The sequence below is a fragment of the Cryptomeria japonica genome, chromosome 10 (genome assembly GCF_030272615.1).
Source record: "Cryptomeria japonica chromosome 10, Sugi_1.0, whole genome shotgun sequence".
NCBI classification, from domain to species: Eukaryota; Viridiplantae; Streptophyta; class Pinopsida; order Cupressales; family Cupressaceae; genus Cryptomeria; species Cryptomeria japonica.
The window spans coordinates 753,443,535-753,453,934 of NC_081414.1; the positions used below are offsets into that span (position 1 = coordinate 753,443,535).

General features: G+C 35.4%; 1 protein-coding gene across 1 annotated transcript in view; it reads right to left on the minus strand.

Annotated features, from left to right (window-relative positions):
* The window catches only part of LOC131076609 (probable protein arginine N-methyltransferase 3), a 43,282-nt gene extending 34,423 nt beyond the window's left edge, over positions 1 to 8,859 (minus strand). The window contains exon 1 of the mRNA XM_058013883.2: positions 8,040 to 8,859. Within this exon, the coding sequence (XP_057869866.2) occupies positions 8,040 to 8,318 (279 nt within the window). The 5' untranslated portion in view covers positions 8,319 to 8,859. The remainder of the gene's footprint in view (positions 1 to 8,039) is intronic.
* Positions 8,860 to 10,400: the final 1,541 nt, after the last annotated feature.

Sequence of the window (10,400 nt, forward strand, 5' to 3'; positions counted from 1 at the left end):
AACTTGAACTCAAACAGACAGCTTCTATTTTATAAAAATCAAATTTATAAAGGCATATTTAATCATGAATTTTTTTTCGAACTTTTTCTCCTTGCCAAACTTCATCCAAATTTATTGTTGCCGAACACGAACTTGACCTCGAACCTCATGACCTAGCATAGGACAATTGTCATAATCATATTACTTGAAATGCAAAAAGTAAATGCTCTAAGTAAAACTTCATTGACTACTTGTGAGAAAGACCTTAAAATAACCAGTTAGGAATTATAACTCATTCACACCAACACCTCTCCTTTAAGTGCAAGTGATAAAGAAAAACAAGTAGCAAATGTTAAATTTGTGACCTAGTTCAGTAATCAGATTTCTAACATTTAATTATTTGCTAACATTATGTAAATCATAATCAAGTAGATGAAAGAATGAAACAAGAGAGCAAGAGAACAACACAAATACCCTGGGAAAACCTCCAAGGAGGAAAAACCCAGCACTAAAGAACCACAGGTCAGATTATGTATTCACTCTCAATTGCATCAATACAATACTTAGCTTGACTCTTCAGATCTGATCCCTTTTATCATATCAGATTTGGACTTCTAAATACACCAAATCTGCATCAAGGAATACCAAATGCCTTCTATCTTCTTGAACAAGTTCGCACAATCCTCTTCTATATTTTGCACCTTCGCTTGCAGAGCTATTTCGCTGATTGCATGAGAGATGAAAAGTGAATGAATTGAGTTTGCATTTTAACTTTATTTATATGAGCTTTTAACCCATATACTCCAAGTCGGCCTTAATCATTTTGGCGCCAATTTGATTTATTGTGGCGTTGTACATATTTTGGTGTGGCATGGAGATATGGGGCCGGTCCTGTCTTGGAGCTACGTTACCCTTTTAGGATAGGACCCAGTCCTATGTGGGTTCGGATGTCGCCTTAAGGCAATCCGAACACTCTTACCTAGTTATAAACAACAGCAAAAGCCTCAAAGATAGTTCCCAACAACAAGGCCAAATGAAGTGCTCCTATACAAAACGATGATGGCCCTTAAAAGATGAAAAGGAGAAGACCCATAGGATAAAACTCCCCCCAAAATGAGGAAAAATAAGAGAGACCATGCAGCCCCCCTAAAGTGTAGTCTCCTACACCTAAGGTAGATGCTCAACATAGAATGTTGAAGAGAACCCATGATTGTCGAACAACATTTCTCCCCTTCAAAAGGAACAAACACAAAAGTGTATGTATTATATCTTCCCATTCCAAAAAGAATGTAAGGGAAAAAAAGATAGGAATATATGATGTTTCTAGAAAATGCACAAATGTTGCCATGTCAGTGCTATGAGTTGCCACAATCAAATCAAGGGTCCAAGGCCTAACTGAAGAAAGTGACAATCCAAATCCTTGTGGAAGCGGATGTAGAACAAGATCCAAAGATGATGATTAATCTTCCAAATGTTGCTCAAGGACGTCCAAGCCAATGCCAAACTATGACAAATGAATACGTAGAGAAAGAATAAAGAGGGTAAGAATGTGCCCTTCCATGGCATTTGAAGAAATGGATGAAACTCCCTAGGAGTTAACATCAAAGAGGGCATCCATATCCTCAAAGGTGTCCTCCAAACTTACAAGAAGGAATTCACAAAACAAACCTAATATTTGTCAAGTACTCATCCTCTGATGTTCTACTTGGAAGACAATGAACCATGAGAAGTCGTCCAAAGCAACACTAAACTCTAAAGAAGAAAGAGATGAAGGAGATGGAATGTTAGCACATGTCTCTAGAACCTTAGTAAATGAAAGGATGCCAAGGTTCAAGTGACCACACTCTATCTCCTCAAAAGTGTCCACACTAGATGCCTGAGTGTAAACATTAGCTAAACTAACATTAAGTGCAAGGTGAGAGAAGGTGTATAATCTAGACAAATCATTTGCCTCCCTAACTACAACAATGTATATCTTGTGCGAATCCTAAATGAGCACAAAATCTAGTGTGAATGCAACACACTATGTGTGCTCTAATAGATAAAAAGAAGATTACAGACAATGAAGGAACACAAAGGACATCGTTCAAGGATCTCTCACCAATTTCAATAGACCTTAGGACATCGTTCAAGGAACTTTCACCAATTTCATTAGACCCTCTCCCACAAACATGTGTAAATGTGTTGTTACCATCAGGATACATGGCGATGACAATGGCGCAAATGAAGAGAGTATACTTTGTGATGAAGCCACATGATGTGAAGCTTTGGAATCAAGGATCCACCTCCCTAAATCAAAATCTACAACCACAATAATTGCATTGCCTTATGTTTCTCTAACTATGTATAAAAAGAAGAGGAACCTCCTAATATAGTTGAAGGAATTTGGTCTAGTTCTTCATTAGAAAATGCTTCAACTCATCAATCAGTTTTGAATAACATGAATGTTCCTCATGCCCTGATTTCTTGTAAATTCATATTTGGGTTTCTCCTTTTTAGATGATTCCCCTTTAGAAGAGGAATTTTAAGTTCTATGGATGTGGATGTGAATTGTTGTTGTGTGTTATTCTTAGGCTTCTTCTTTTCTTCTATTTGCCACTAGAAGCCTTCTTGTCTTTTGCAAGCAAAGTTTGTGGTTTAGAAGACTTTAAAGTGCCCATTTGAATAAGCTTATCTTACTCCCTAGTGAGTAACATAGCAAAAACTCAAAGGCAAGCATCTTAAACTCACTCCCCAAAGCACTCTTTGTAGCATAGAAAGTAGGCACTAACACTAAATAATCAAGTCCTCGCTTAGAGAGATCATTTAATACTTTAGTTGTGCACTAAGTGACTTGAATTTAGTAATGAAGTCCTATATGTTGTCAAAATTGTATGGATTGAAACTTGTTAGTTCATTTTCTAACAAATGTACCTTGATTTAATCTATTTGCCCAAACAAAGTTAACAATGTAGTCCACATAGTCATAGGTCTAGCAAGGTACTCAATATGAAACAACTTACAAAGGCATGCAAGCACAAATTGCCAATGGCTTTCTCACAACTATTCAACCATTTAGTCTTTGTAATCTCATCTTTTGATTCACCATCAAGCACATGAACTATCTTGTACAGCCTCTTTTGTCTTAGCAATTTTTCATTTCAGGTTTTCATGCAAAATAGATGTAAGGTGTTAGAAGTGGAAACAAGTTACTCTCTATGATGAAGCAAGAAAGATACATCATAAATCAAGAGAAATGCAAGCATAACCACAAGAAGATCCATCCCTCACTTAATCAATGATCCCCCAATACAATAGGCACTTCATATTTAGTGCAAGTACAATTGCCACCAACTGCTTTCATTGAGTGGATTTGATCTCAATAATTTACAATATCAAAAAGAGGCTCAAAACTGAAAAAACAAATCAGAAGCAAATCAAAATGAACCAATAGTACAACTACGTAGAGCTCAAAATATTATACAATTTCAAAAAACAATGCACCCAAAAGAATTCTATGAGCCCACACAAGGCCTTGGAAGGTCCCAAAACACGAACTATGAAACAACACCAAAGAGAATTTAAATCTTCTACAAAAACCATGCATCAAAATAAAAAAATAACTACATTGCTATGAACCATGCAAAAAAATTGCTCAAATAAAAAAAGATTGCACTAATAAAAAACTCATATGCTCTAAATATGAACCTCTGAAAATTAGGTTCAGAAAGCAAACTCCTATTAGAGAGGGCAAGATGGGGTTAAAATCTTGCTAATGCAATGCTGACTTCAACAATCACCTAAACAAAATATGCTACCATGCTAGTGGAATATTCCATCATTGCAATATCATTATTATCATGCCATGATATTGTTGCCTAATGTCAAAACCACTCTTAGTAAGCCCAAAACCAATGTTTTGCTAGCATAAAACCAATGTTTTGCTAGCAAAAAACCACTTTAATTCATAGAAAAGAGGTTTTGAGTTTGCAATCTAGAAACAAGATGGGGCTGCCAATTTTATATGATATCGATGTTGGTTTGATGGTAAGGTAAGGCTGCCACCTAGTATCATAGCTTCAAACTACCATTGTTTGTGGTTGGGCCTTTAAGGCCAACCATTGAGTCTACAACAACCCACCAATCGAGATACACCATCAATGGCTGCCATGAGATTCTCACATGGGTGCATATACTTGCTCCTTGCAAAGTGCATAAGGTGCAACCTATACCCTATTGCAGAATTTTTTTTTAATTGTAAAAAAAATTATTTACAAAACAAAATTATTTTTCTACCAGCCATTTCTGCCTATGCCAACACCCATGTAGAGAATATTTTGTGATTGTACAATCCATACAATGAGGAAGGGAAAAAGTTTCCTTAGAAGAGCAAAGTGTTTGGATTTCATCAATTTGAAAGTCAACTGATCGATTTTCAAGCCTTCTAGACACAATGGCAAGGTCAGTTTTGCCCTAAAATGCTTTGAATGACCACTGACCTACAAATGCCCAACAAGAAACCCTTCCTTCAAACCCCTATATATATAGCCTCCTGTGTCTAATTTAGACACAACAAAAGGCAAAACTAACTCTATCAACCCTTTTGGACTGAATGGCGTGATCAAATTTGCTGCATCAAACCCCAAAATGCACCTATAATACAAAGCCACAAATGGGAACCCCCCAAAATCTAACATTTCTATCAAAAAAATTTCCAATTCTCCAAGCCATCATTCAATACAAGAGAAGAGTATATTCAACTTTCAAGAAATGCAAAATTTACAACCTAGATCTCCAAAAAGGCAAATGAAAAGCAATCCCACGAGCTCTAATACCATGTAAGATTTGGCTATAAAGGTAGCCAACCAAGACCAAGGAGCTTCAATGAATGCACAAAGAAATGCAAAATGAAAGAATAATCCTATTCTATCCAAAGATGCAAATATGCAATGATAATAGATTAATGTACAAGAAAACTCTTGTATATATAGGCAAGGGTGAGACATGAAAACATAGGATTATGACAAGTGTCGTAATCATATGTCTTGAGACACAAGAAATAAATGCCATAAATAAACAAAACTAGGTCTGAAGAAGCCCTAAAAATGAACTAGTTAGTAATATGCACATTCGCACCAAATACTTTACTTATAAGTTGATAGAACAATGATATATTATCCAAGTGCATTCAAATTCTCCCACAACCTAATTTAGCCATTTGGGTTTGGATACACCAATTTGACCAAATAAAAATTTGGGGAAGGATGCATTTTGGATACATCCATACAAAAAATATGAAAATCTCAAAATCATAAATATATACAGATTTTAGCCACGTAAAACGATTTAGTGTCTCTAAATTGTATATGCATATTAGCTCAAAATTGTAAGGAGGCTAAAGATTAGGGCCATTAGGTATGTTACCAATACATCTCAGCCAAAAGTTTAAAATTTAACCTATCGTAATTTATACATGCTTTTTTCAATTTGCAAGTCAACAAGATGAATGTGGTGAAACATTAAATGAAAGTAAAGAATGTTATATTTTTAACTAGGTTGCCGGTTCGGGTTCGAAGAACCGGTATGCCGGTACGGAAAAATTTTGAAAAGGGGTTTGGGTTCGTTTGGGTTCGTTAGTACAAAACCATGTAAATTATATATATATATATATATATATATAGGCAGCCTATAAGCATGAATTAAGATTAGCATGCCACATAGCATCATATAAACAACAAAACCAACATAAACTTGTAATCATAGCATCATGATCATACCATAACAGCATCATATACATCAAGCTTAATATCAAAATGATAAAATATTCAAGTATCATTGTTTCAACTTTCAACAATTTAAAGTTTGATCATCAAATGGATTCTCTAATTCGTCATCCTCATTCTCCTCATCATCATTGACATTGACATTGACATCAGATGAATCAATGCCAATGCCAATGCCACTTACACTTGCACTTGCACTTTAAGTTTGCTCGCTATCTGAGTCATCAAATGCAACGAGCTGAGAAGTGAAATCATCCAAATCAGTATGTTTTGGCTCCATATCCCACATCTTCGTTTCCCCTTGCTTGTAGTCATGTTGCTTGTGTGAAATGAGCCAAGTTAATGTTTTAAAACTCACTTTTAGGGTCATATTTTTTTTTTATGTGGTGGAATTCAAAAAAGATTACATTTTGCAAAAAAAAAATCCATTTTTGGGCTGTCAGACCCCTGGGTTCGCCCTGGTTCTAACCAGGCCTGTGAATCATGAACCCTGTCTGAACCACAGGCGAACCGGACCCGAACCCCGAACCAGGACCAGACCAGACCAGTACCAGGGGTCTAGGGGGCCAAACCTGGTAACTCAAATTTTTAATAATGTGAAGCCAGGAATTGTTGTAAGAAGAAATACAGCAAGTAATAACAATACCACCAAAACACCATCAATTTTTTGCACATACTCATCAGCAATCATTAGACAGAGAACTAATCACACCTTTAACAGAGAAACAGTGTTCCAATGACATTCTTCTTGGCTTTCTACCTGTAATGGTGCTGTTTGTAGCCCCCTGCCATTAACAGAGAAATGCCATTTGCAGTGACAAGATGCAGGACACTAGTAAGAGCAAGGTGCATGGACGTTTTATTCGTCATTTCTTTGAAATGTGATGACCTTGAGACAACTTGATTTGACCACCTTTGTGGGTTTACCCAGCTAAACTGCCAAGCAAACCCAGACCAAACCAGGTCCATTTTGCGGGGGGCCAGCTGTTCCCACAAAGGGATCCAGAAAAGGACCTGGACCAGGTATGTACAAAACCTGGACCTAGGCTGTGGGGGACCCCAATTGGTAAGATAGTCCCCAACAAATTGATGTGCTGGTGTTAATGGATGATACTAGATGTAATGACCTGGTATCTTTACAGTTGATTGGCATGTTCTTATGGTTGTTGCTTGTTAGTGATGGCTGGTGTGTACCATAATGTCTTTATAATTAGTGTAGATGATTGTCAGACAATAATGTTAAAAACTATTTGATAATTCACATCGGAAACTGTCGACTTATTTAATTATTTGTACAAGGCAAACAACAATGAGAAAAAAGCATTCAAAAAGTATCATACTCCTTGACAACACGAGCACAAAAACAACTCAATCAAGAGAGTACAGACAATGCCGAATCAGTAAAAGAACAATGTTTCAAACATTGAAACAGAAGTACCCTTACAGATATGTACTTCATGTTAATTTCGTACCCTAAGTTTTCCATATATCAGACTATGCCACTCAGCAACCTATCACTAGTTCTTTTCTTCTCTTTCTCCTGGTATTTTAAGTGTCATTACAATCACAAGTGAGAAGCTATCTTCATAACTTGCTGCATATAAAAGAATGGAACACTATTCTAAGCTTTCATTACTTTGCAATTCAACTAATATCTTTTAATTCTTAAAAGCTTACAATTTTTTCGAAGCTTCCATTACATCAAAAGTCTTAAAGCTATCGCTACATATAAAAGAATTGGGACTAGCTCCTAAGCTTTCATCACATCCAAAGTCAGAAGATATCTTGAAACCTCACTGTACATAAAAGAGCGGATCGATTTCCTAAACGTATAAAAGAATAAAATATTTTTCCAAACATTCATTGTAATTTGCATCACAAATGGGCAGATGTTGCCAAACCTCACCACACATAAAAGAATATTACTCTAGTGAGATGTATCCTTTAAACAAGCGACTCCATCAACAAAACATGGCAACATTGTAATAATGGGTCACAAGTTCAAATTTTGTAATGTCAGAGAATGAAGCAAAGTAGTATGCCTAATCCAAAAATAGAACTTAATCAAGGAAGACCCATTTTGTTCTATATGAAAAAAAAACATAGGATTTCAAAAAGCTAAGGAATTGCAATTCCAAATGCAATTTTAAGTTTGAAAGCATGATATCAAAATGTTTGCATTCAAATGTAAATGTAGGGTTGCGATTCCTTTCCGCTATTTTTATAAACAATTAGCAGTAATATTTTTACTACACTTGGTAACTCTTTAAAATAAGATAGAGAGAGAATGTGACTGACCTGAGATCGCAGGTAATTGATGAGCTTGAAAGTTTCATAGAAGTTGAGAGCAAGCGATTTTCGAAGGCTTGAAAAATCAAAAGCATGATCTTTGCAGCAATGCTTGAAGACGGCATCAGCTGAATCCAAACGCTGATTGCAGAAAAGACAAAGGCATTGCATGGACTCCTCCTCCTCGTCGTCCCAGTCGTCCCATCGCCCTGCTGCATCGTCTTCTTCTTCTTCGTCATCATCATCGTCGTGAAATCTGGGGTCTTTCTTTGTTAAGTCCATTGACATCACTCAAACCCTTAAAACCCTATAACGCAAACAAATCGACAGACCCCTTAACAAACCAATCAAACCCTTAAAAACTTAAACCCTCAATTGCTCAATTTGACCCTTAGACCCTATGACCCTGAATGAATATATTAAACCCATAAAACCCTAAATCCTGGATTAATCAATCAGACTCATATTTCCCTATATATTGGTTTGAATTTACAAATCCTCAACAAAATTTGTGCTTCCAGTCTTAATTTTGCCTGGGTCAACTGATAATTTAGTTAAACGTGTTTTAGCATAATGCAAGACTAGAAGTCCTAAGGACCAGCATCTTCTTGATAGTTGTTGAATGCCATTTTATTAAACCGTGTTGATAAGTTGTGTATACAGAAATTCCGTACTTGGGTTAAAGTTGATTTTGAGAGACTAGGTTTACGGTTTGTGAGGTCAAAAAAGTGTATCTAAGCACTGTTTCCATCATTTTGTATATATTTTAGCAGCTCTCTTTGATAGGGACTTTGGCCATTCCCCACTCTTTAGTGGGGATCATCCTCAACCTACATCTAACTTTTGAACAAGACTCTTATTCCTTAGACGTATTCAATTGTTGGATGAAAAAGTAGGTTATGATAGAATATCTTCATTTTATTCATATTTAATATGCTTGTTATTTTAAATGTCAAATGACTACAATCTTGTTACGTGTATTAGAGTAAAAAAATTATAATTCACTTTCAACATTCAAAAAGAGTTAGACCTTGCTTGAAAAGTAGGATCTAAGGGAATGGTCAACATGAGCATGGCACACATTCCATTGGGACCTAGGTTATACATTTAAGCATTTAAAGCATCCAATAGATAATAGTCTATCGTAACTTAGAGCTAACACCTAGATAATAGTCTATCGTAACCTAATTTTTCATCCAACAATTGAATAAGTCTATGGATATAATTAAGGTAACTACCCAAATATTTCTCAAACATCATCTTTAAACATTATGAGTGCACATACAAGTGTGTGCATATATGTAAGCAATGGTAGCTTTTTGTAAAAAAAAGCACAAAGGATGTCACTGTGTTTATAAAGGATGAATATGTGCCAAGAGACATTAGTACACTTGAACAAACAAGGACAATTGATATCCAATGATATCATCCTATATTCTTTGTCCTTAACAAAACAATGCCAGAAGGAAAAAAGGGACCAAATCTTAAAAGTACTACCTTATATCAACCTCGCCCTAATTGTTAAAAATTTGCATTATGATACAAAAAATAATAATGCTCTCTTTACCTTCTTCTCTTCTTTATGCATTTGTTTTTTAATGCAATATCAATCTCATCTTCATGTTATTTACTATTGAAATCTAAAATATAAATTTACTATTTTTTTATTATTGTAGTTTAGATGTTAAAAGTAAAGAAACACATGTTAATAATTTAAAAATAGACAAAGTTATTCTATTTTTATTTACATTTTGATGAACAAACCTTTCACAACCTTCATCCACAAAAAAAAATTATCACCAAACTAATACAACCTTCTTTATTTACACTTCCAAGCAACTAACAATCTAACATTTCATCACCTTGTTGATTTCTTGTGTTAATCTTTCCTACTCTAATTTTAAGCTTCTCTCACTTTTTCACCTCTAATCAACTAAAATACAAACCCTTTCTCCCAAACTCTCCTGTCTTTTTCCAAATCCATTGGTTAGAATGTATGTCATCTTCTCATTATCTCATCCCCTTGTATTGTAGCCCTTGACTTAACCCATCTTCCACCATGGCTAATAATGAACACCTTATTCTAGAATATGTGAGCACTTCTCACTTCTTTAATGGTGGTGATAACTTTGATCATGATACCTATTATGAAGATATCAAATAAACAAAGGGTCAAATTATCAAATCCTTCACAATAGAGTAGGCAAGCCTTGTTGATGGGATGAATCCCTCCTTCCTCGTTGATGTTATCACACTCCCTTTGTTTGCACTCTTATGGTATGGCCATCATTAAAGGTGCTAGATGAACTATGAATGAAACTCACCTCTTCATCCATCTTATTTTTTGGTTTTTTTTTTTTTCCACCATCC